This window comes from Cynoglossus semilaevis, chromosome 10 (assembly GCF_000523025.1).
Source record: "Cynoglossus semilaevis isolate Cse_v1.0 chromosome 10, Cse_v1.0, whole genome shotgun sequence".
Lineage (NCBI taxonomy): Eukaryota > Metazoa > Chordata > Actinopteri > Pleuronectiformes > Cynoglossidae > Cynoglossus > Cynoglossus semilaevis.
In genome coordinates, this window is record NC_024316.1 from 8,297,677 (window position 1) to 8,325,186 (window position 27,510).

A 27,510-nucleotide genomic window follows, 5' to 3' on the forward strand; every position below is an offset into this window, starting at 1 on the left:
TACACCCCAGTCCTGGTCACTCACAATACTATTATTTAATGTTTTTACTAGACCTACAGTTGTTGTATGTTTAGTGTAGACTCCCATAGCGTTTCTGTCTGTTTTCATATGGGAGAAACAGTTCATTAAGTTTGCCAAGGCCTGTGACTCCAATAATGAAGTCACGTTTGTTATCATTCCTGGACATGTAATAATGTCAGGAGCTTTTGTTGGAGCATCTGAATACATTTGTCCACTTCCTGTTTTTTTTAATAACCTCTGACTCTCCGCTTTTGCCCGTTGGCAGTGGAATTACTCCGGGCCAAATGCAGCGGCAGTAATATGACGGAAGCAAGAAGGAAGTAATTACCAGTGCGAGTGACACACAAAAGACGGAAGGTTGAACTGCTCCATTAGTCAGGCACTTGGTTTCCCACTTCTTATGCAAGTGACTTTTTCATTAATGAGAGCGTCACGTATGACAGGACGGAGCTTTGTGTAAGAATTAAACATAAGAATGTCTTCGGAGATGGAACAAAGAAAATAATCAGGTCTGTTAATAGTTTGTGACGGTGCGCTGAGGTGAGTTCATCATTTTACCGACTCTGGTTGGCTGCGTCTTTGCAGCAGGAAGTCAGGTTTGGTTGAAGGAATCATGCTTACAAAATGTGAGTGAAAGTTTAGTTCTTTGAATAAAGAACACAGTAAGTCATGGCGGTCACCTGACCTTGAATTTCTCCTTCGCTCAGAGGTGTACCTTAAAAAATGTAGTTAGGTTAGTTTATTCATAAATGACTTCATGTTTGCAGAAATATAGCTTAAAAATAATTACCTAAAATTAGGGATGTCAAAATAAACAATAATAATAATATTTGTGTTGTTCATGAGCACCCTTTCACTAATTCAGAACACAGTAAAGTTTTGTCACAGTGAAGTAAATCAGTGAGAAACATATTCTTTGAAAAAAAAAATGTATCAGACAGAAAGAAGGCCGGTGCAGATGTGAGTCATGTGAAGTAGGCTGTATCTTTGCAGCAGGATGTGGTTTTTTTAAATGTTTGTATAAGTGCTTTGAAACCATAAAAGTTCTTCAAATACATGTGTCAGTGATAATAATAATAATTCTACATCTTATTTTTGAGAGAACTTAGTTTTACATAACTTTCACTTCATCACAGTAGAATAAAACAGTGTGAAACATATTGTACAATATACAGTATGTCATACAGAAAGAGGGCAGGTGCAGATGTGAGTCATGTTAGGTAGGCTAATCCAAATAGGTGAGTTTTGCGCTGGGACTTGCAGGTAGGCAGGGATGTTTGTGATCCGCAGATGTCGTGGGAGTGTGTTCCAGAGCTGGAGGGCAGAGCAGCCGAAAGACCTGAGACCCAAGGTAGACGGGTGGGTGGGAGAGTGGTGTGGAGAGGAGAGAGAAAAGAAGAGGATGAGGAGGAGCGAGGTTTTCAAAAAGGCGTGGAAATTTGAAGGAGGTTGTGTAAATATGGAGGCGCAGATTCGAATGTTAGAAGTAGCATGTGTTTGTGGAGCTTTAAACTTACAGTCAGACGACTGCTTGAATGAGTCGGGAAATAAGCAACGTCTAAGGCTGACGAGGCACTGTGGGTTGAGTCATATCTCCCAAACCTTTAGTGGCGTTATACAGTACGTAATTTTTTATGTCACGTTTAATGTGACATTTTGATCATGAATACTCATGATTATTTGTGATTAATCCACAGCTAACATGATTAATCAGATAGAATATTTGAGATTTACCCTTAATTTAGTGAAAGTTGTGAAAACACTGGAATTTAATAATTTATTCACTGTGACAGAGCTTTCCGGCAGAAACAAATCCATTTTTAGGTCAAGTTGCTCTGATTTATTTCTTATTAAAAACTGTGGTCACTTTCTTTATTCGTCATTTTTTCAGATGATGAGAAAAACATTTCAGAGCATGGACAAAGTGCACAGACTTGAATTCACTTGTTAAATATTAACAGTAAAAGAGTAAATGTTTAATTTGACTGTCTCAAAGCAATCCAAAGGAAAGGAAGAAAAAAAAACCAAACAAGAGTGTACTGCAAGAAAGTACAGTAAAGGCCGAGCTAAAAAACCTGTGAGAGACTGAGAGGATGTGAGGCTTTCAGGGATCATCTGAGTCACACATCAGTGACACATGTACAGAACATGGATCAGCTAGAGATAAAAACAGCCACGAGGTGTGGAAACACAAGGTTTTAAATTTGTTACAGGAATAGATGGCATGTTGGAACTGGAAGCACCCTTATCTCACGGACATACAGTAAAACATAAGATGCTCTGATATCCAGTTAGGGATATTCCTTCGCTTATCGGATCCTTCTCGTTTTTTCTTTCTCTTCTACCACTGACAAAGTCACAGCCTTTGTCCTATTTTGATTTCCTCGGAGAGAAAAAGATGTAAATATATTCCATCTCCTTCTTTCCTTCCGTAGAGTTGAGTGAAACTGTGCCAATAAGCTCTCAAGCCAAAAGAGCCTTTCGCATCTCGAGGTTTGCGTGCAAACACTTCTCTGCAAGAATCTGCCAAGAAATCGCAGCCAGACTCTGATGCCATTCTTCTTATCTAATTTATTGATGGCTCAGAGTTTGTCCTTGGGGATGCTGTATCATGTTGCCTGGTCACTGCTTAAATTGAATTGCTCTTCCTTGTACTCTTTCATTAAATTACGTTACCGTACCTCCGTCCACCCTCTGCCCACACGTGGAGGATGTGCAAGTCTGAGATCAATGTGTGTTACTGTAAAGAATCAAGGAGCTCACTTACAAACCTGGGTTTTTTCATATTGACGTTCCAGCGGAATGTGAATAAATAGAAGCAGCTCGAGCAGAAAGACATCTCTGCAGTTCACTGCTCCTCATTCTCCCACAGATTTAAGCTGCCGTTCTGTCTACTTTGGCTCATTATATCTGCTTTAACAACCGCTGCCTTTGTAGAGTGGTTTCAATGAGGTTTAGCCGATTTAACGAGAGCAACACCGAGGTTGTTTGTTCCCTCTGTGAGTCTGTGAAATTTCCTCACAAAGTATGACAAGTGGAAAAAAAAACATTTAGTAATCGACTTATACAGTATGCCTTTATAGAACTCCAGAGCTTCTCTGATTGTGTCGTATTGTTGTGGAAAGCAAAAATCACAACATAATCACTGCGCCTCCCTGTGTACAAAAGAGGCACTGCAACAAGTTCGCAAACATGCGGCTCGTGGGCCAAAACTGCGCTCTCTAGTGGTACGCAGGGAGAATTCATATATATATATGCTATATTCCAATGTTGGTCATCATGGTGGTCCTCAGAGAGCTAGTTTAGTCACTACAGGTTAGTAGGTCAAGTGCAGTTCATTCTCCTCTGTTATAACCCCTGGCAGATTTGACCGACTCTGTGGAGTGTTCCTTTGAATGTGAGCAAATTTAACTGCATGAATCAGGAATTAAAATTTCACACTTGATGTGAACATAATGCAAAGTTAAAGGACATTTGGAGCTCTTTAACTGTGGTGTGTGGGCCACAGGCTCTACAAACCCAACAAACTTTACATAGTGTTGCTTCAGCGAGGAGAATTCTGGTTTTGTCGTTGGACAAATCTGTTTCAGAAGACACAAGCAAATCCAGGTGTCCGTACCTGCATTCATTTAAAAACTGGTTCTCTTGAGGAATGCGGCTTTAGTATCGGGTGTTCTGGGTGAGGATGTTTTTTTTTTCGAGTCAGTGTTTGCTCCAGGAACTGATAACTTTGTGTTTTGTTGGGAGACCATAAATCTTTTAGCCATAGTGTTGTCGTAGTGACACTGTATGTAAGTGTATGTCGTCGGCCGGTTTTGACCTCTTGTATTTAGACTCATTCAGTCCATTCCCGCCATGACTCCTTACGTATTCGAGACATGTTCGACCTCAACCACGTCGACATCGACCTTCACAGAGGCTCCGAAGCTTTAAAGACCCCTCTGTTGAACTAAACTAAACTGCAGCGGGAGAGGGGAAGTGAGGGAGAGAAGGGGGAACTAACCCTATAATACAAGTTCAGTCACTGACCGGACAAATACGCCTGTTCGTAACAGTCTTTTGGCAGGAGATAAAAATAATGGAATTCATGAGATTTCTTTTTCTTCTTTTCTTCTTTCCATCCCTCAAATAGATGTGGAAGTGCTTCTATGGTACAAATTGGTGTAGCTTTCCTTTATTGGAGCGACCCTTTTTCTACTTTAAAAGGATTAATTCCAGCTCAAATTCTTTTTAAATATTCCATTAAATTGATGTGGTTTCAGTAAAAAGCATCAAGGCAATCTTCTGGCTTCTCCATGTGAAGTGCATTGAAACAAGCCTGTAAAGTCTTTTATCGTATGAATCATTCCAACTCTTTATGTAACATCATCTGCCATTGGAGAACTGACAGCTTTCATCCACACGCTGGGGTTTTCACTGCGTACAATCTAACAGGAGAGACGGCTTCCCCCACTTCCTACGCTGTTAAATCCAACGTGATTACATTTCTCAGGGAATTTATGTGAGTCATGTGTTTAGATAAACTTTTATTCTTTTACTTCCTGAATTTGGTTGTTTTTGCTCCAAAATCGTGAGTCATCATTAGAGACGGAATAGAAGCTGCTGTGTTTTTCAGCAGCTTCTATTTTTACTCTATTAGAAAAAAAATCTCTCTTGCATCTGTGGTGTTTTTCAAATGACTCACCTCTAATAAGCGGTGCAGCCGATCGAGTCTATTTCTTGTGATTATTTTAGGACATTCATTGCTGCATTTAAAAATTATATAAAAGATATTTTTACCTTATACAACCTGCAGCTTTTCACTTGATTTTGATTAAAAGAAAAATAATAACTTTCACATCTAAAATGCTGGTCACTTATAATTTCACGTAGGCTCAGCTGTAGGGATAAATAGAAGCAAGGTCTGATTCACATCATCTAAATAAAGGTCACTGGTGTCTGATTACATCTGAAGACTCCTAATGAGATCTGAGGAGAGCGTGAGCAGCCGCCGATGATTTAGTTTTTCATGGTCACCAGTACCGAATCATTAATAAGTACATCAATTTGACAACTTTGATTTTTAAAATACACCTTAGATCAGAGGAAAGCTGTGTGTTGACGATGACGAAGAAGAAATTTCAGATGAGACTGATGATAATCTGCCTTGAGGTATCTGTCAGATTTAAACCCTCCTCTAACAGGGGCGTGTTTGGTTCTCTCATTATGTTACGGAGAAGTTTCTTCTATGTTGGTCTTCTCATTTGGCTCACATTTAGCAACTTTTAAGGGTGGCTTTTAATAACTTCTGCCTAGTGATTACTTATTTTTGTATAGTAATTATATTTCTAGTCACCTTGTTTTACTGATGAGTTAGCTCATTTGGTAATCACTTAAAATCGTTTGTTAATCTCACTTGTCCTGGTTTATTTTGCTAATGTACAGTAGCTCTCTACCAGTTAGCCCTGAGCTATTTTTATTAAGTTAACTTTCATTCTTATGTGTTGATGACTTTTTGTATTCCACTCACTTGATATTTAATTCTACAGCACTCGTGACTGTCAGGCCGAGAGATAAGAGTTTTAAAATAACATGCCCTACATTGGAAACTACAAAGGAATTGTTTGTGTTACATAAGAGCGGCTGCACACACACTGTCATTATCAACAGTTCACTTTTAATATCACAGAGCCATTATAGTTTCAACTTCATAATAATCAAAGACCTTTCAACCAGAACCCTGATAATGTTTGATGTTGTTATGATTGGTTTCATAAGACGGGGATTTTAAGCTTCGAGGCTCCAAATCTGACCTTTGGCATTTTGTCTTGTTGACACTTCATTATCTTCTGTGTCGAACTTGGCAGTGAGCAGCAGAAAGACGATTTATAATGTATTATGAATAATAAAAACAAATGACGCTGTGCAGAAAAGCAGGACCATATGGCTTTGTCTTTGTTTTGCTTGTGCATATTGACTCGTTACACACATTAATGAGGCATGGAGCAGCTGAACGTAGGGGGTTTCTCTGGTCGGGGCTAAAGAGAACGTATTAGACTTGCATTGATCAGGCGGTCAGATGCAGTGCCCTAAATGAATATTAATGTTGTCTCTCCTAGCTTGATGTGCTAATAAGCATCTCAAGATCTTATGTAACAACATCTATGCCATAACAAACAGTTTACATACTGTATTTCTGTTGCTGGCCATAAAACTAAAACACTACTAATGTCCTGTTTTTCACTCTTATAGATGTTTGTCATTCATTTACTCAGATTCTACCACTTCATCCTTCTCAGGATCACAGGGGTAGCTGGAGTCAGTGGTTGTTCTAGGGTAAAACACGTGTCAAACTCAAGGCCTGGGGGCCAAATTGGGCCCTCCAAGATGTCCTGTGTGGCCCGTGGCAGTTTATTACCTTTTTTGTTCCAAAGACTGGTCAGCCAGTCCCACCCGTTTCTACAGACCGGTACCAAGGTGCTGAGCATTGAAGGATCATTACATTTTCAAAATAATATTTCTTTTAGACTTTATTCTGTTTGTATCAGAGTCTGAATGACCTATTATTTAAAAATATTGTCAGAATATCTTCAAATAATGAAGTAAATTGACATGAATGAAGTCAATTAGTAAAAAATAAGTACATTTTTTCACCATGTCCCACTGCGGCCCAGTACCAAATGACCTATGAACTGGTAATGGTCCGTGGACCGGGGGTTGGGGACCCCTGATATATACAGTCTTCCATTTGCAACCGGCCCTTCAAGGGGAACTGTATGTGGCCCAGTTGCTACTCTGCATTTAAACTAATTCAAATATTTCTGCACATTGAAACTACTGTAGAACGGGGTATTGTGTAAAGATTTTTTCCGTGATTAATTACATAATTTTCAGTGCTTAATTACCATCAAGTGCATTGTTACATGTTAAATTTATCATTTATTCAAAGTATGGGCATACGTCATGGGGTACGTGCAGTTTGCTAGTCCATTTCCAGTGTTTCTACAGACGAACAACTTTTCACATGCACATTCATAACATGTTTCATATGCAGCAGATGGAGTGAGACGATCTGCTGTGCTTTCTCTTTTATTGGCCCTTTAACCATGGAGAGCCTCGTAACATGCTTCATGACAGTTCAGTAAATAGCCTGTTGTCGAGAGGGAGCTAAAGACTGCTGGAAAAAAAAAAATCCTAGCCTGCATCTGCCCTTCGTGGAGGACACTGCCACCACAGCAGAGCAGCCAACATGAATAAATCCTCAACTAATCACTGGTCACCACCTCTATAAACTGCCACTGTTCAGCATTCAAGGTTGTCCAGGAAACCACTGTGTTCAGGGAACATATGCTCCAAAATAAAATTCAATATTGGAATGTAGTTTCAATAACCTGGATAAATAACCAGACGTTCTCTGCTGGGTTTGAAAGAAGCTCAGAAAACTTTATGGGAAAAATTAGGCTTTTTCCTGTGGAAATAAGGACATTTTAGTAAATGATGGTCCTTTCAGATCTGTTCACTGTATTTCTAAGACGATGTAACAAAGATATTTGTAGGATTCTTACTAAAGGGTAACTAACATACAGTTTTAATTACTTTTATTCAGAGTAACCCAAAAATATCTTCATAAAGGTATTACTTTTATGCTAGACTTTCTTTCTTTTTAAACAACCTCAACAACTTTCCATCCAGGCTATTGCAGGAATAATTGTTTAAGTCTGGGTATCTGGTACTTGACTATAGCTGTACATGCAGTACAGCTATAGTAGAGGTAATAAGAGAGAGAGTTGGAGTGCACCCTCTTAACTGACCTGCGATTGATTTCAACACCATGGTGCTCCCTAATTAAAGAAATCAGATCAATTATATTTAGATAGCTACATTCACAGACGACGCCTCGCCTCAGTGGACCGTGTGTTCTGGGTCAGCTGTCTTTGGTCACAGAGTCACAGGAAAACACCGCGAAAATATATTACATGAAAAACAGTTGTGGACAAGACCTTTAGAAGACAGATGTGACTTCACCAATGAATAGATACTCAAATGGTGTCATGTGACCAAACAAACACAACCAACAAATGCTGTGGGGATGCTGTGGCTTCAGAGTGCAGGTGGAATGTGTGTTATTGAGTACCATTAGAAGAGGAACGTATGCTTGTTCCTTTTGAGGTTTGTCAATGTCTACTCAACATAAGAGAAGAAGAATCATTTATCCCTGCAGAGTGCAGTACAGTCTCAAACAGAGATTAGAGCAGGTCAGATGATTTATTGTTTTTTGCTAAATGGTTGCTATCATTAGTGACTGATAATGAACAAAAAGCTCACGCTGCCCACTGGACCTTTGTGGTGTCGTTTGCTGCCTGAGCACTGCGGCATTTTTGTTTCTAAAAGCTTTTTTTTTCTGCTTTATTCACTCCATCTCTGTGCAGTGGTTCCCAACTGAGCAGCTTTGTCATGGTTGATCCAAAGAGGGTTCAAGCTGCCTCCAGAGGTGCTCTCCTGTTTTATTCCTCCCCTGGCAGCAGATCAATAGATTAGCAGCAATGTGGGACCCGTCTCACCTAAATTGCTGTGTGAGAGGTGTATCTGTGGGGGATTTGTGACAGTAGAGCCCTTTAAATCCCTGCTCCTCAGTCTTCAGCTGGAATCTGCTGCCGTCTGACTGTATTAGACTCAGGATTCCGCTCTGCTACCATTTTCCAAACAATTTTCAAACCATTTAATCTCCCATTCTTCCATGTCTCCTTCTATCTGCCCATTGTCCATGATTCCTCTCTCACTTTGTCCATAGTGCCCTCTATAATGTCCCATCCCATTTATTCCCAGATCTTACACTCCGGCACGTTCTTTTTTCTTTATGCTCCACCTTTCTAACAACCATCAGCCACCTCTCCGGTTCATCTCATCCCTGTGGCACGTATCTATACGTCTGCCTACTCTCTCTGATTATATTTGTCCTAGCCTGCAAATCCAAGAGGTGGGCTGGAAGAAATCCCCAGTTGAAAAGGCCTCCTCTCCACTGACTGCAGCTGTCACTTGTCTGACTCACCGAGGTCCAAAAGTGCATTGTAAGATTTTCAATTATCATCAAAGCCAATGGGAGTCAGGTTCACGTATGAGGGGAATTTGGAGATCACAGGCAGATGCATGTACGTATAGACTTAGACATATTCTATTTAAATTGGTCAGAAAGACTTCATTATTATTTTCACAGAGCACAGGCACATTTTTATCTAGTGAATTGTGATTGTGTGTAGTGAATCAGAGGAAATTGACAACAAAAAAGAAGCTTTCGGTTGGCCATAAATGTGAGGAAGCAGGCAGGAGCCAGACGTAGCACGAGGGAGTCTCTCTTCAGGTGCAGGAAGTTTATTATCAAAACCCAAATGACAACAACTCAGGAACACAGAACACAAGAACACAGACAACATGGAGCAACGATCCCACAAAGACAGAGTGAGGGGGAGAGGTGTATACATACCCAGTGAACCAGGTGACACCAGTGAGACTGATGACAGAGACACAGGTGAGAGTGATCACACTGATTGAACAGCAGACCCAGGAGGAAAGGGAGAGAACATTGTTTGATTGCCTGGATCATCTCAAGTATGTGTTTCTGTTGTGATGGTCACCTGCAATGGATGACCTTACCAATCTACAGATTGTGTTGTACATCTAAAAATGATATAGTTTTATTGACATGGTGCATTGGTGCAGATTATATTGGGAGGCTTTAACATTGTATACATTTAAATAAGAAGTCAGTAAAAAATTAAATGTTAATGGGTTTAATTACTTTTTTATCTATCTATCTATCTATCTATCTATCTATCTATCTATCTATCTATCTATCTATCTATCTATCTATCTATCTATCTATCTATCTATCTATCTATCTAAGGTTTCAAAACAGCATTCAGTAGAGAATGAACAGTTATGGTTTTTATCAACATTTACACACCACTGCCCACTGACCTTCTGCTTTTTAAGGAGGAAAAAAAATAAACGGTTCCTAGACAGAATGAGTTGCTTAATCATTGTTTCGCTAAATCTGACACAATGTACCTTTTCCAACTTTTTGTAGGCACTTATTTCTGACAGTTGACATTTTCTTGAACTTGTTGTACCGCAGTAACACACAAGCCAAAACAGAAGCTTTTACTCAGACACTTGGATCACTCCTGGCTAGTCTGGGATCCTGCAGATATCCTGAGGGGCGGCTGTCACTCAGGAGTTAGTCTGTTGTCTACTAACCAGTAGATTGGTGGTTTTATCCGTCAGCTCCTTGGGTCCGTGTGCTGAATTGCTCCTGGGCAGCTGGAATTGGCTGCTATCACGACCCCTGATTAGAAGTGGAAATTAATGACAGGGCTGTGATAGAAGTGTCGTGATATTATGACAACAGAGATCCAGCTGTATATATGTGTGTGTTACCAACGTGTGTAAATACGTAAAGGGAAAATCTATAATGATTAAGTAATTCAAAGTGATGCAATGACTTAGAAAAAATGCTTCTAATTGACCTTCACTGTAATGATGGTTCAGCCTGTTGATGCACTATCACTTGCTTCAGTTTAATTTGATGGTGAGTCTGTTTCATGGGGATTGTTATACAATTGATTAGCATTCAATTGTAAATCAGCTCTTCACCCCACGGCTTAAAAGATTGGACGGATAATGAAAGACAAATTGATTCTTTTTTTTTTTTCATTTGGACACACATTTAATACTGCCCTGCAGTACACCTTTAATACTTCACAGATCTTAATGGGATTATATTCTCATCAAAGGATCAGAGGTGTAGACGTTTTGATTTAACACGTTTGGCATCACATGATAAGAGAATACACAACATGAATTGTTCGGTGTACCCTAATGGGATTATAGGAGTTAAAAATAATCACTGTTTTTCATAAATCTTTGCCAATCTCCTAGGCTAGCAAAAACATTCAAAGTTTAAAGCCATAATTAGTTTATGCTTTTGGCAGTGATGCAGTCATTAACTGTATAGATAGACAGATGAACTAACAGCTCTGTAGTGCAGAAGAGTTGTGCTCTACAAAGTACAGCAAATCCTACATATGAAAATCAGTGGGGGAAGTAAGGAGTTACATTTACTCTGTTACGTTTACTTGAAATGGTTTTTCAAAATAAAATACTTCTAGGAGTAGATTTATGAAGAAGAAACAGTACTCTTACACCGCTACATTAGGCTATACTGAGCTCGTTACTTTTATCAGATATACTGGGTAAAGCTTTAGCTATCCAGTATCCAGTTCTCTATTTGTCCATGATCCAGGGTCTCCACTTTAATTTTGTCAGAAGTAAACTTCCGCCCAAGGCTCTAGCGCGTGACAGTGTTTAACCAATAAAACGTAGCCCTAGCGGTGCGGTCTAGTAACGTGACCATACTCAATCTCAGCGGCGGGACGGGTTAGTTTAGCGGCTACTGCGGTCGATGTTTACCGTCTTTGATAGCAAGAAGTTGTAGAATTAACGATCGGCAATGCAGACAAAGACGAGGAGGCACACCCCTGGACTCATATTGAAATCATGTTCAATTTTTAAAAAAGTGCGGAACAGCAGTTACATCATGCGGTGACTTGTGTCTCCCAATACAAACGGATATTTCAGCATTCATAAACTTAACGTCTAACCTGAGGAAATAAGTAAGTTTCTTTTTTTTTTGTTATTTTGTAATTATTAAAATTTTGTATTATTTCATAGATTTTTTTATTATTGAAGTACTTGAATTTACCTAGTTCACATCAAATTTTAGTTTGTGCTTTTTTACTCTCATGCCGATGGGCGTTGACGCAAATTACTTAGGGAAAACCCAATTCACAAAGATGAAAACAAGTATACAGGAAGTTTTAAAAGAGTGGGAGAGTTTTATTTAATTATTTTAAAGGGAAGGAGCATCATGCGGCTCTTTGCAGTAACACGGTAAAAACTGTGGCTCTTAGCCTCTTGACTGGTTGGCCACCCCTGACTTATTTAAGTTTGGAGTTTGCAGTCTCATTCATTAGTGTTTCTATTAAAACATTAGTGTTTTAATAGAACATGATGCGAGTTCCCATTTGGAGAAAAATAAATGGTGATTTATTCTAGTCCTTCTAGCACCCTAGTCCAACAAATGCACAGAGACCCGAGTGTTTTATCCACATATCCATTTCCACTGCTCACTGGGGTGTGTGTGTTTTTTAATCCTGTAGGATTTGCACCTTTTTATTGTAGTTTCAACTAAACAGTCAGTGCTATGGTCTGTTTTCTGTGTGCTTTCTTATCCGGGCCACTGGCTTACCCAGTCATCTGTAAACATGTTGTGATTATATATGGGAATGTTTAAAGAAGGCTTAGGTTAGAACCCCAGATTGACCAATTAACCCTCGACCAGAACCTTGAAATGACACAGTCGGCCTGTCGCACAATAAACGTTTTAGTCAGATTATTCTCAGGGAAACTGTGGATTAATCACCATCATTCATTATTAAACAACAGCAGGTAGATGTATGTGTTTCACACCTGTTTCTGTTTGTGGTTGATCGAGATGATGAATTTATTAGGAAAGAAAAAATGACAAGACAACTATGCAAAGGTACAACTGAATATTTGGAGAGTTAGTTGTAATATTTTAGAAAAACTTTGACTGAACCTCATTTCTTTTCTATTGTGTTTGGTTTTTATGGAATTTTCTATTAAGAATTTCCTGAGGTCTTGCCTGTAAAACAGAGAAGTCCACCTTGTGGTAATGTCAAATACTTATGCAGGTCTACAGTTGTAAAGACCACTGCTGTGTCTGTGTCTACTGTGGCCTTTTTAACAGCAGCAAGGCCAAGAGCATTCAGAGAAAAGTGGTCGAAACCCAAACTGTATCACAGAGAACCACAGACACACTGGCTCACTTCATTTGACTGCCTCGTGGTCACATCTGGTCACAGAAATTGAACAAAAAAACTCAACACACGTACAGCTGTAGGTAGGATTTGAGTTGGAAAATTGAATTGATAACAATTCACCTTGTAGTTTCGTTCCTCCCTGGTCCCCGAAAAGTGTTTCTTTCCTTTCCCTGATCGCTTTCCATGAAGCAGACAATCAGTCAGCTTTATCGACGTGGCCAACACTGGTGTAACCTTGGTGCGGATTAGTCTGAGCCCACTGTCAGGCTCATGGGCTCATGCGATGTTATTCTTCAACCTTCAGGCAAAAACAACAAGGTCCTGCAGTTTGATCTCAGAGAAAAAGACCTACTCTGTCGTCCCAACAGCATTATTTCAGCTGTTCAGGCAGAGAACGTTCAACCAGGCATGTCTTTACAAACAGATTAAAACCACTTGTGCAATCAATTGAGTTTTCTATTTGGTAGTTCATTAACTTGAATTACAAGGATTGGTCAAAATGTCCAGTTTAGAGTTTTAAGTTGATGAACACTACACCAACAACTTCTTCTTTGAGGATAGAATCCTTTAAGGCTCCGGTGCCCGATGCCCTGGATTCTATCTCCTGTCTGTTAATTGCTCATTAGGACAGAAGACGTAGATTTAATCATCAGGAAGTTCAGCAAGTCTCAACTTCATTAGAGCAAATGTCCAAACTTCACAGAGACACACCGTGGCTGATGGTGTGTGTCTGGATGTAAAGAGCACCACTTGGCTAATTATTAATGCATCCCAAAAGAACTTTTAATGAGTGTTGTTTGTTTCTGCATGCTGTCTCCCTCCCCCTCTCTTCACTATCTCAACTGTGTTTGTGTGTTTAATCCCAGCATGACAACATGATAACTTGGCACATTATAATTGGGCTGCCTCTCTTGGACAGTATAGTTCTGCAGTGGTACTCCAAGCCATCTTTACACTTTCTTCCCAGTGGATGAATATTAAAGTTTGGCAAACAAAACACAGAACCCAAAAAAACACCGGAACCACAAGTACAGTAATTACTAGCTTGGGGACCAGTGACTAACTTTACTTACTTTGTTTTTACTTGAATGAACAATAAGTCTTTCTGTGTGTGTGTGTGTGTGTGTGCATGTGTGTGTTATTAAAGAAACTGTTTTTATGATAGTGTTGACGCACAGCAGCCTTTTTTTTAAGGAGAATAATTTGATTCACCAGTTGTAATCCCTGATTCCACCATATTGTCCTTGGTGTGTGCACAGGTTGTAAAAGTGATTGGTCAATAAGATTTGCCACTCTGTGGATAGTAATGCATTAGAGGAGTTTCCTTGATCATCATGTCAATATTTGAGAATTCTCATTTCTTTTAATCACACCTTTGGGAACATGGGATACCAGCCAAAAAAACAAAACCTTATTATCACTAGATATGTTATTTAACCTGCAAATATCTTCTTAAAATATTTAGGTTAATGTTTGCAGTACAGTTAGTTTTTTGTCAAGAAATATTTTTTTTATCAATGTCATGACTGTTGTTGTCACTTAATTTTGCGTCATCTGTTGCTAAGTGGAGTAGAGCAGATCATCCTTTGATGGGGAAACAACCTTTAAGTTTACATTAATGTCAACATTGCAGCCTGAAGGTGGATGTTAGCAACACAGTATACGATAAAATGTGTAATGGAAGCTCTTCTGCATGTAAATGGAGACAATTCAAATGGACATACTGAGTGAAAGGGACTCAGCACACAGCAAATGGACAGCAGTGATCATTAACCATCTGGGGAAAGCTAGTTAGATGTCCAGGTGTTTCCTGCCTCTATTCCATCCATCTGCTGGGATTAGATCCCATCACCGCCGCAGGTGAAGTGGAAACCGATGATTTAATGAATGTGCAGATCACGTCCACAATGTGGCCCCACATCTGGTCGCCCTCAAAGGACACACGTCTTCTTTCATTTACTTTAGTGTCAGTGGTCATATTAATCCTGTAAGAAAGCCTGTGTCCCACTGGCTCATCGGAAAACAAGGCAATTGTCTTAAAGACTGATTGCACTTTTCGGGGTTCCTAACCTTGGAATGAGCTGCCAAACGGTGTCAGAGGAGTGGTCTTCTCTACATTTAAGAACCTCTTGACGACTTGTCTCCCCTGAGCTTGTCTTGGCCCCTGACTACCCAAACAGCCCAAGATGCCTAAGTAGCACTTATACAGGGGGCATTTCTGCTGCTTCTTTATTAAGCTTAGGTTTAATTAGATGTCGACTTGATCTAGAGTGAATTGAAATTCTAGCACTGTCCCCAGTGGGAAGTCACTTTGAAAAAGGAAACCTTGCCAAAAGTAAGGGATAAACTTGAACAGGGAGGTGTGACGGCGATTGATTTTAATTAGAAAACATGGAAATTAATGGGACCTGGTGCTTCCAACCCTGCTTCCAAAAAAAAAAAAGCATGCAACTGTGTTTGCACTTGGCTTTCACAAACAGTCTAGAGAAAAACTAATGGAAGAACTGAAGGACACAACAAGGTACTTTGTACTGCTTTCAATGGGGTTGTCAGCTGCGAAAAAGTTAGAGCTGGAGAAAAAAGGTGACACTAATTGGAACAAAAAGTCCATATCGTTATGAACAAATACAGTGCTGTTAGTAAAACCCCAAAATGGTAGGATTTAGAAACATGGTAAAAGTTGGTTATTTTCAAAGGGTTTTATGGCTGCAACTCAGAGAAAAACAGAAATCTTTTTTTTTAATTTATTTTCAGCTGAATTTTCAAAACCTCCTCCCTCAAGACAAAAAAAAGTCATGAATGCTTTTTCCTTTAACCATAAATACTTTAGGTGCTGTCAACAACAGAAGTCTCTTTTGTGGTAGCATCAGAAAGGGCTGTGTAGAGATTGTTGTTAATAACTCAATATGCTCCTCTACTTATTAATTCTTATTCTTGTATAGCAGATTTTGACATGTGTGAGAACTGGCCAGAGGTAGAAAAAGCAGACATTGATTATGGCTGAATTCTAATAGCGTTTTATCTCATTAAATAGAGGAATCGGCCTGAAGAAAGATGTTGTTGATAATATGCGTTCACTTTCTCACGGTTAAATTGGTTTTCGCCCTATTAAAGGTGAATAACTCAATTATAATATTAATTATCATTAAGCACTAATGCCTTAATTGCATTTGCATTCTCTTTTTGAACGGGCTTTTATAATGGACTGGTGTTAATTAGGAATTATCGACTTCACTACTAGCCCGTGCAGAGGTAATGAAAATGAATGTGACGCATTTTGATTTTCCTACCTGCACTTTTAAATGTCAATGTAAAAATACAGCAGTAACATTTAAAATCTATCCCATTAATCACGTTTTTTTTCCCCCTCTGTCTGTCTCTGTTCTCTTCATTTTGTGTGTGTGTGTGTTTTTTCTCTTCCAGTGGTTGTCTTGTATTTGCAGGCTGTGGGAACCAAAGAGTGGAGGGAGGTGAGTTCAAATATTCGGTATTTTATGTTCTCCTGTCAGTGCAAGCATCTTCATTTTTAAAGCTTTATCATCAGTGGTAGCTTCAACCTACTCCCCCTGTTTTATGAATAGCTGTGGAGAGTTATTAGCGCTGAATCAAACGATGACTTACTGCAAACCCATAGGAACACTGTAGAAAATTCAGCCTCCTCACTTGTTCATACAGGTGTAATCACACACAAACACTTTGGTTCAGGTAGGGATAAAATATATATACGTATATATATATTTATATATATATGTATATATATGACCACAGAACTGACCTCAGCTGCAGAATTAACTATTGAGGTTAGAGAATGAATAAATAAAAAGAAAGAAGTCTGGTTATATATCAGCTTTTCAATGTCAAACAAAAGGAATTTACATCAACCCTCAGAGTCTCCTTTCGGGTTTGGTTAAATATTCACCATCTGCTCTCCCAGACCTCTTGCTGTCTTATGCTCCGATGCTCCTCTTAAAAGCAGGGTCACATGACCCTTCATTTATAACCAACATCTTTTTTTTTGTCCTGGTTCCTTCACTGTCCCTTTCAGACAGTGTTTTTCTTTATCTAATTTGTCAGTGACATCTTGTCCTCAGCTGGTATATTTACCTAATAACAAACTCAAAGTCAACAGCGATGAGTTGATCCTCTCACTTCAAGATACCTCACACCTTTTTTAGCTGTGTGACAGCCCTTAATGAAAAACACGGCGTGAAATGTGCTACAATCAGCAGAGCAAACATATCACTGCCAGCGTATCATGGCACCATGAGTAGAGGCTGAATGTGATTTAACATCCTGGATACGCCACATCTGAATATGAACAGCATAGGTTTCTTAATGAAGGTGAATCTTGTTTTTTCTCTCCAAAAGTGGGAACACTTTTTAAAAATGTGTGGAAAAATTGAGTCAAAATACATACAGTTAGACTGTATGTATTACTTACTTAAAAGCTAAGTATGTTTCCAGAAATGCCAAGGTGGTGATTGTTACTTGTTTTGGTTTGATTTAAGAGAAACAAAAGTCTTTCAACAGGTTTCAACAAACAGTGGTAATTCTAGCGTCTGTGAAGGTCAGATCATCAATTATTTATGAATAAATCTACGTTTTGACAGTTTTAGGATGTATTAAAGAAATAATTTTTAATTTCTTTTTGATGAAATAATACCACTTGCAGCCAGTGTCTGGTGTTTCTGACGTCCAAACTCTCATTTATTCTACCTACATGTGCAGCAACACTGTGGTTTGTCAAAGGTTATTGCTATTTTCTGTCATCTTTTCCAGCCATTTATTGTTCCAGCAGCATCAGGCTGTGCACTAAAATTGTTTCCTGATCACAAGTGCTTTCATTTTTCCCAGCCAATAGATATCATACACCATTTCCCGGCTCCTACCAATCATCTGTGGTGGCAGGGGAAGATTACACTGGGATTGCACTGTCTGTGTTGTTACATGCTTTGCAACCGATATGAACCAAAAATAAACATCTGGTCTCAGTGGCATTTAGAGAAGAACGGAATGTGGTGATGTTGGTTTACAGTTCGTAAATGAAAATGGCCAAGAATTTTTGAATTTGGAATGAAACACATTAGTTAATTACAGTCTCCCATTAAAAGAAAAACGAGAGGAAAAAGAGAGGGTACTTTTTCACACACCCTGAGCTGAACATCAATTGCATGTGGGTTTTTTTTTTTTTTTGCACTTTTATTATTCCTGAAGTCCCTTTACAAAATTGATATTACGCATATAATATGTTTTTCAATAAAATGCACTTTTCCTGACTCTTCTGTAGGTTTAAAATATTTCCTAGCAACAGTCTGTTCTGCCTCTGACAATCCTCCTCAGTAATATAAAATAAATAAATATATGGTACTGTGTGTGCAACAGAGAATCAAAGCATGACCATGATCAATAAAAACCAACAATGGAACTAATTTGATCTGCTGCGTCTTTGAAGAAGGCAGACATTTTGGATTTTATGACCGTGATGGAGAGAGGGTGACAGTAGTCGTAATTTCTGGAAAATAAAATGAAACAGGTTTCAATTATTAGCACAAAACCATTTCTATTAAATCTCAACACATTTTTTTTCTTGTCAAAATAAATATTCTTTCAGTACTAGTATTAATTAAGTAATTATTTTCTATTAATTTGGATCAGCTAGACCTTGTCGAATTGTAGAGGTTGTGCTGTACTGTGTGTTTACTCTAAGGAGTGGTGTAAAAGTACTTGATGTTGGAGAGGTTGTGCAAGGGAGGGAATGGCTCGAAGTCAAATGATGGCTGCAGGAAAGAATGAGGTTAGGACAATTTTACTGCACAGACGGACAGATTGGGTCACGGTTTTCACTGATGATGTAATCTGCTGTAAGACCAGGAAGGAGAACCCAGACATCTGTGAATGTCTAGAGTGAAGTGGCACCAGAGTGAAGGAGAAAATGCATTAGCAGAAACACAAAGTCGTGGTGTCTATAGGAGCTATGTGTAGTGGAAGTATAGAGTATTAACCCTCAAAACTAGTAGAAAAAGTGATGTCTTAAAAGAAATACACATTAATACACACATCTTGATTGACCTATATATTGTTAGATACCTTGGCAATAGGGAGCTTGTGGTCGTTCTGACCCATACGTCATACGTCTTAGAACAATAACAGCCACACCTACAGGGCATGCCACTGCAGCCCTTGACCAAACTATCAAATAAAATGATCATACATAGCATTACAGAAACAGACAAAACAACAAAGGTGCCACAATGCTGTGGCACCTTTTAACCAATCACACCTGAGTTAGGTTGTACACAAAGAGCTACAAACCCTAATAATAGAAACACTAGAGGGAAATATCCGGGGATTTTCCCTCTGGGTCAATACAGCAGGTAGGTTTCAAAGCCTCCGTAATGGATAGGCAAGATTATGTGCACTGACCACTAAAGACATGAGTCCAGGTATTGAGGCGAGGGTGAGGCAGTGCCAAGATCAATAGCTCATTACACCATGCTGTCAGGACTGGGCCTCAGAGGCGAGGCTGGCAGTCCACTGGGGGGATTACCGGGCCGATTGTCAAAGAGATGGAGATGCAGCCAAGTCCAGGAGGGAGGCCGCAGCTGGGACTTCAGGGGCTGACAGGACCGAGCCCTGGCTTTATTGTTGCTTAAAATGTGGGAGTCTGATTTCTTTGGGGGGACACATTTTAACACACAGAGAAGAAATGTTTACAGTGCGAGTAGAAGTGCAGCCTCCTGGGTTTTATCACTCGTGATCAATAACTGCTGTTGAATCTCATACATTTCTGTCTTTAATCAATTACATAAAGAATGCATTGATTTTTCTTTTTCTTTTAAATGCTTGTATTACCACCAATTACTACCTTCCTTATATATTTTTTTATTTGCAGTTTGGCCGAACCGAAGTAATAGATAACACCCGCAATCCAGATTTTGTCAGGAAGTTCGTCCTGGATTTCTTCTTTGAGGAGAAACAAAATCTGAGGTTTGATGTGTAAGTAGCCCCACCGTTACTCTAGAATCTTTTTTTTTTTTTGTGAATAAATGTTGGTTCTTTTGAAAATAAGTCCTTTTTGCTGCACCTGAAGCACAAAACGGTCCTGATTACATTTGAATAATTTCTACCTCTGCAAGTCTTCATCTTGGGGAAAAACTCATTTTCACTTATTAAAATCAAAAAAGCCGGTCGTTGCTAAAATGTCCAATCATGAAGTCAAACCAACAGCTCTACACCAGGTGGTTCGAATGCTTATTGGTGTTTGAAAGTTTGTTTCGTGAAGAAAATACCAAGTTACGCAAATTAATCTCAAATTTTAGATCAGGAAGTTGGCATTTTGACTAATGCATTTATGAAAATGGTTCACAATGTCAGAGTAACTTCTGTACATAAATATATATTTAGACAATGTGACTCTGAGGGACAGAGGTAAATACACCATGAGGTTACATCCTCTTTTCCAGGCAACATACGCAACATTATTTCCAAATCCTGTTACATCAGGAAACGCCCATAATGTTGCACTTTCATTTTTTTTTTCTGGGAATGACAATAAGAAAAGTGCAGCCATAAAAATTTGAAACAAGTCCAAGGTAATAAATCAGGTGTTGAATAAATTAAATAGCTTGTGGCTTCCCAAAATGTATGCAGAAAAGTGAGTCAGCCAAAACAGAGCCGGATATTAAAACTATTTCAAACTTTTACCTATGAGTTAGCCAAATCTCAATTTACAAAATAGATACAAAATTGATTTTAAAGTGTAGCAAAACAATTACCAAAAAAGATAGGGGGAAACCTTAACATTGACAGCATGATACAGAATTATGGTACAACAGACTATACTCTAATAAAAGCCAAGGTGATTAAAAGTAAGTTGTAAAAGGTATTTCTTTAAAAAAGTTCTAACAATTGACCCAGCAAAAGGACCCTGAAGTATAAACCTTATTATTGTTCGTGAGCAAAGTGTTACTCAAAAAAGCTTGTGAAGGATATGAGACAAGAGAAAAGTGTCTGTAATTGTTTTTGAAAGTGAGTGTTTTTTGGAGTTTCAGGATGACTCAGTGAATCTCAGAATGTTATTGTTGTTGTTCCTAATTGCTTGTGCTGCTATCTTTCAAGTACCTCCAAGCTCATCACTTCTTTGTTTTCTCGCAGGTACAACGTGGACTCCAGAAGCTGCAACATTTCCAAACACGTAAGAACACTACACTGTTCCCAGATGACGTCTGTTCTCAGACCTGACAAGCTGCATTAGGCGTGAAATCTGTCACGTTGTGGATTGTGTTACACATATTGTTTGCGGGTGAATGAGTGCAGCAGCCACTTAGGATGATTTAGGATAAGTTAAACAGTCTCTGATTGATGGTGACTCCCTAAATCCCTCTAATGATGCATTTTGTTTTTGTCTTTTCCAACAAATGAATCTCACGGGAGAACAGAAGGTGAGTGGTTTATATGCAGATCGTCCTGTCCTCACGAGTCCTGCCATTACACCTCATTCATTTCACTTCATAGTCCATTTCACAATATTTCTGTGGCCCAACAAGTGGCTTTATTGTGTTTGATTCATTTAAATGTTATTGTTTTTCCCCCCATTCTTTTATATGATTCCATCAAGGACAAACACCAACGATTCCCTCCTGGAAAGCTTCCACCATTGTCTCGGTCATCATTTTGTCTTTCTCTGTTTATCAGTCGTTCAGGTAAAAAGGAAATTGTGTAACGTGACTTCCAAATTAAAAGCATCTGTTTTCATCTGACACAGTCCACACACAGCAGATTGTGCACTTTTCTGGGATTTGCACGTACACCTACACACTCTCAGTAAAAAACATGCACCGCTTTTGCCTTCTTGCTGTGCAGAAGTTTTATTATCAGGCGTCATTTCCCTGTTTTTTTATGTCCACATATGGGTTTTTTCAGTGGTGTGTGGGCTGGTTGTAAAGTACAAGATGTGTTGATCAGTGAAAAAGCTGTTTAAAGAAATAAAAGGTGTTTCTTCCTTTTTGTGAAGAGAAAGGCATTTTGTCTGAATATGTGCCTATATATGACTGATCAGTTAATGAACACACACAACGAGAGGTCTTTGTTGGAGCGAGGGTTCTGCCCAGACAGCTGCAGGCCAAGGTATAAAAACAAAAAAAATACTACTGATATGTTCAAAAAAATTATTTCTACGTATATAATTTTATATATACACACATATATGTGTGTGTATATATATATATATATATATATATATATATATAAATAAAAAAAACATAAGGAAAGACCTCCACTAGGCTTGTATTACGTGATGTATGGTCTATTTCTGGATATCTTCTTTATCGTTAAAGCCTTTTTTAGAACAAGCCCCTGCAGACTCTCTCTTCGGTCCGATATGCAATTATTTTCTCTTTTCTATCATTTTCCCCTTAAGGACTTCCTAGGCCAGACCTTCTGCACCCTTGGAGAAATCATTGGCTCGACAGGAGGGCGAGTGGAGAGGACCCTCTCGTAAGTCTGACAGTATTCCAACATGCCGTCCATTGTGTCAGGGAGAAATTACTGCGAGGTTTTATGCCTGTGTGCCCACAGCAGCACCTGTGCGACGAAGCATTAAGCTTTAATGTCGTCCTTCTGTCCATCTTTTTCTCACTAATGTGATATCTGAGGAACACCTGGGGGTGGGTTTCATTACACCTGGAATATATTAATATTTGGAACTTTTTAGGATGATGAGATTTTTCGTTGCAATCAAGGGTCACCACCGTGACCTCCGTATAATTGACTCTTCACAAAGTGAAATAAAAATCGTAACCGTTGACCTTTTGAAGGTGTGAAACCTCTAAAGTGACTATAACATTTGGAGTTCCTCAGGGAGCAGTTCTTGGACCCTAGACTAAAAGACTAAAAATAACTCCTGTACATTAATACTTTAAGTTTATCGACTGAAGACACAACTTTCCTCTAACAGTCAAATCATATCACTCAGCAAAACAGAGTTCTATCAACCTATGTAAGAACGTTTCCAGCATACAAGCTAAACTTTATATGTGCAGACCTTGCTTCACTTTCTGAATTAGTCTGATGTGTTCTTTCAAATAGACTTCCCCCAAAAAGCATTACACAGCTGCAGCTCATTCAAAATTGAACAACAAAGACCTCAGAGCACATTACCAAAAGTTCTTAAGTTCTTTATACTGGCTTCCAGGGAGTTGCATGTTTTGATGCACTTCTTTTATGCTCAGCACATAGAGCCCTGTGTGAACTACGCTGTAAAAAAAACCCATGCCATTATGAATAAATGAGAACCTGCAGAGATGTGCAGCCGCTAAGCAGTTTTATTGTGTAAACCTCTTAAATTCCATAAATATCAGGGGGGTTTTTTTAACATAAAAGATTTCTTCAGTCAGGCAGAATAACTTCCTGTCTTTCTTGTTTCCTGTCTCTCACTGTTAATGAGGGATGCTAGTTTAAAATGACCCAATAAGGCAGAGTTTTACAAGCTCATGCAGTTTAAAAACCTTACTTGTTGTATTGTCAGATTACAGCAACGCAGATCAGGTTTGAATATTGCCACACAATCACCCACGCTTCAGAGATGGGGAACCAAGTCAACGTGTGACTCGACTTGACTTGATACAAACTGTATCATTTGTTCAGAGTAGATTTTCCTTAGTAAAATATCATTGGACATGATTCAGCCTTGGTCCAACTCAGTTGTTGTATTTCTTTGGAGTGAAATTATTCACAGTATTCTAAGGAGAGAAGGGGAGGTGAACAGGGAGAGAGAGAGAGATTTAAGGTTGAAAATGTCATAAGCCAGCCTCTAAATCCACTTTATTGCGAGGGAACAGTGAAGACCTTTGTCCACCAATACACAGTGCCGTAGAGAGACTGTTCCTCACCTCTGAAGGGCTTCTACTGTAGTAATTCTCTCTTCAGTTTTCAACATCAAGTGAAACAGACGTGGTACAGTATCCCATGATCAAGCGTGGCATGGATTTTCTCTTTAGTTTGTTCCTCAGAGTGAGTCAGAATTATGTGGTTCAAGATTTGTTTACATCAGGTGGGAGGAAGAAGACTTTTAAATAAAACATCCGTAGCCAGTAAGTGACCTTCTTGTTTTTTTTATTTTCTACTATGGCCTAGTGATCTAGATTCAAACATAGATGCAAACCCCACATGGAGCTGGTGCACGTCTATGAATGAGCGAGAGAGGAGCTATAGGAGCCGTGAGAATCCATGACCTATTTCCTACTGTCACATGGGTTTGATGTACTTTTTCATGTTGTACGACTGGGACCATAAGGATTAAATAAATCATGGGGTTGTTAGTGTTATAATGTGGCTGTGATTCCACGGGAATCCCATACGGGGTGTTGAAAACCCCAACGTTTTAGTGTAAAGGACTGTCTTTCCGTATGTATTCAGATCTCATTGTACACATTCACACCAAAGTTGATCTGTCAGTCAGTTTTAATCTGATGGTGGCATTTTTTAACTTTCTCAGACATTTGTTGTAGAAAATCAGTTACAGTCCAAGATTTTTGGTCCTAGTTAGGCCTTGGTTCCAAAACTTTTTTTAGCTTTGTATTTCAAAGCTATGTAGTGGATTTTTTCAACATTTTGCCTCTAAGAAAATACTAGCAGAGCAAATACCACTCGGATGTAATTAGACTTTAAGTCGGGTCTGAAAGCAATAAAATGCAAAAATGTTTGTCATTAACCCCTTAAAGCCCAGAATACTGTATAAACCCCCCCACAATTCTAAATGAGATATTTATTAAATTATAACATTTTTTTAAAGCATTTTTACCTTGGAAAGTGACTCAAATGTATTCTCTCCATTACTGCCAGCCATTTCAGTCAGTCTTACCCCATCATTTTTTCCAGCGACAGCAGAGCATAGCAGTGAGACACAACAGTCGATAATTTATTTGATTTCATTTGCCTGCAGTAATTTAATCAGAAGAAATCACATAACAAGTCCACGGGGTTTCAAACCTCCATTCCACAGTGTTGGGCTCTGGTGACTGATACTGTCACCAGGCTGTGCCCATGGCTGAGTCACCTTGTAATATCTTGTGGCAAACCATTAGCCTGGTATTAGGAAATGACTTCTTATTGCAACTTTTTTTTTTTTTTTAAACAAGCATTTAACTTTGACAAGTTCACTTTTTCCTTACTGAAATTATTTACACCTTCTATTACGTTTGGCTCCAACCTCCCCCACAGTTACCTACACTGGCTGTGACAGGTTTATGGTTATATTTAAACTTCACAAAAGCACCTTTAGCATCGCTCACGGAGGTTAAGCTCGACGAACAGCAACAGAGTTGGCTTTGAGCACATCCCAGCATAATTAAAACACCTGTGTCTGTCAAAAGTCTGTGAGACACAGTTACTGACTAAATGCTGTCCCGCTCATGGTGCTATTTAGCATTTTGGCTAGTTTTGTTTTACAGCCGTCCCCTGCCAATAACAGGGGTTCACAAAACTTATCGTGCACAAACAGCCACCTCTGCTTCTCTCGCAGCCAAAATGCCACAGTGCTGTGAAAGCAACAGAGCAGGTTGGCATTGTTTAAAGATGTAAGTGAACGTGTTGCCAGTGCATTGAAACACACAGGGAATATTCAACAATTCAAAGCTCGGTTGAAATCAAAGATACATTATTACTTTGAAAAACAGCATTTTTTAAATCATACTTTGCAGCCACGATTCCTCGTACTCACTGAAACTTGCCAAAGGTTATTTGTGATTTATAATCTCTCCGCGATATCCGTTATTGAAACTCACCTTGAGGGGACAAGTGAGAAAAGTGACTGGAAGGAAAGGGTAACATACAATAAGAGCCCTGTCTGAAGGACTTAAAGAATAAATCATTCTCTGATTAATGGAGGGAAGTGGAGCTGACAAAGACGCTGATGTGGATTCTTCAACTGCCGGAACTATCTATCAGTTTAATGCAGGGTTGTGGGAAAGCAGTTAGAATTTGTCCAAATGAACGTTGATGTAGCGGAACGGTAGAAAGTGACAGGGGAAGGGGTTTAAATACCAGGTGTCAACTGTGAGGACGGGGTGAATGGAGATGAGTGTCAGAGGGGACGTGTGACAGAAAGAGACAACAGTGATACCTGCAATGATGTATGTAGCTCTGTCTAAAAGACATGAAGCTGAGCTGGAGGAGTGAGATGAAGGTGCGGAGATATTCATTAGGTGCATTAGGATGGGCAGGACTAGAAAATAGGCAGGTTAGAGGAACAGGTAGGATTGTGCTGATTGAAGTCATAGGAAGAGGGATGAGTGGATGCTCACTGACTGTAACATAAAGCTCTGGTGTTAGTGGTTAGTACTGTCAGTGAGAATTTGAATGCGACAATGACATCCACCATGTCTACTGTAGGTAAAACTGCCAAGGAGACGGTTTTTATGTCAAGCAGTAGAACTAAGTCCTCTATATGAGCTCAAAATGTCATTCATTGTTGCAACGTAACATAAAGTTCTTAGCAGAGATGCACACTGTGCCTGTCTGCTCAGGTCTTACAACAGGAACAGTACAAAGAGCTATACAGGTTAGTTTTTTTTTATTGTTTTTGTTTTCTTTTGCTTCACTGTGAGCATTTATTTGAGACTTTGTTTCCATCTGTTATGCAGATGACAAAAAATGCATCACTAAATTCTACTCTACTAAATATTACTGAACTTTCAAGCTGAGGTAAATTTGATGAGCTGTTGTGATGTTGTGACCCCAACAGTAAAATTAGGGTCACTGCAGACCAACTGTCTCAGAGTGAGACAGCAGATTGAGGCGGGTAATGATTCTCAGAGAGTTTATCATCTGTAGCTGTGCCATCACATTCAAATGCTCACCTGAGGCACAGTTAATCCCAGATATTGATTTATTCTACCAATAAAGGTTTACTTGCATTAAGAAATGCCGTGGTTTTCAAAGATTTCCCATGAACCCTACAATCACCTATTTTTAAAATTCAAATATCATGAAATGCTTGAGGCAGAAATACCCAGTGGCCTCAGCCTGCCTTAAAAAAAAGGAGCTTCAAAGAAAAAGAACAGCCGATATAAAGTGATGTGAACCAGACAGTACAGCAGAGATGTGTCGTTGCCACACTACTCCCTAATGATTCCTCCGCACGCCTCATGTCCACGGTTTTGTCATGAAGACACTTAACTCCACCACTCCTCCACCTCTACCCGCATCCTCACTTTACCTCTCCACCTAGCAGAGTGGTTTGCTTTTGACAGCTTAAAAGATTTAGTGGGAAAAAGGAAAAGTATAAAGAACCCAAAAGAGAAGCATTTTGGAGAAGTAGATGAAAACGAAACGAACCCTGACAGAATGAAATCAGTATTTATTCTATATGGTCAGTGTCTGTGATGACTGCCTGCAGGGAACAGACAGCTGTCTGCAGCCTCCCATAGATCAAACAGAGAAGGCCCACGGGGTGGGGGAGAGAAACAGGAGGATGAAGATAGAATGGGAGGTGAAAGGGAAATAGAAAAGGAGAAGAAGGAGTGTGATAGGTGACAGACAACTTCACAGACCAGTGAAATTCAGAGGTGATTAGAGGGCAGGGGAAGAGAGGAGTGGAGATACAAGAGAAGGA

General features: G+C 39.2%; 1 protein-coding gene across 1 annotated transcript in view; it reads left to right on the forward strand.

Moving 5' to 3' along the window:
* Positions 1-10,704: 10,704 nt before the first annotated feature.
* Positions 10,705-27,510, forward strand: part of LOC103384819 (copine-9) — a 45,918-nt gene continuing 29,112 nt past the window's right edge. The window contains exons 1-6 of the mRNA XM_025059097.1: positions 10,705-11,669; positions 16,323-16,369; positions 19,792-19,895; positions 21,054-21,092; positions 21,513-21,601; positions 22,318-22,394. Of these exons, the coding sequence (XP_024914865.1) occupies positions 19,892-19,895; positions 21,054-21,092; positions 21,513-21,601; positions 22,318-22,394 (209 nt within the window). The 5' untranslated portion in view covers positions 10,705-11,669; positions 16,323-16,369; positions 19,792-19,891. The remainder of the gene's footprint in view (positions 11,670-16,322; positions 16,370-19,791; positions 19,896-21,053; positions 21,093-21,512; positions 21,602-22,317; positions 22,395-27,510) is intronic.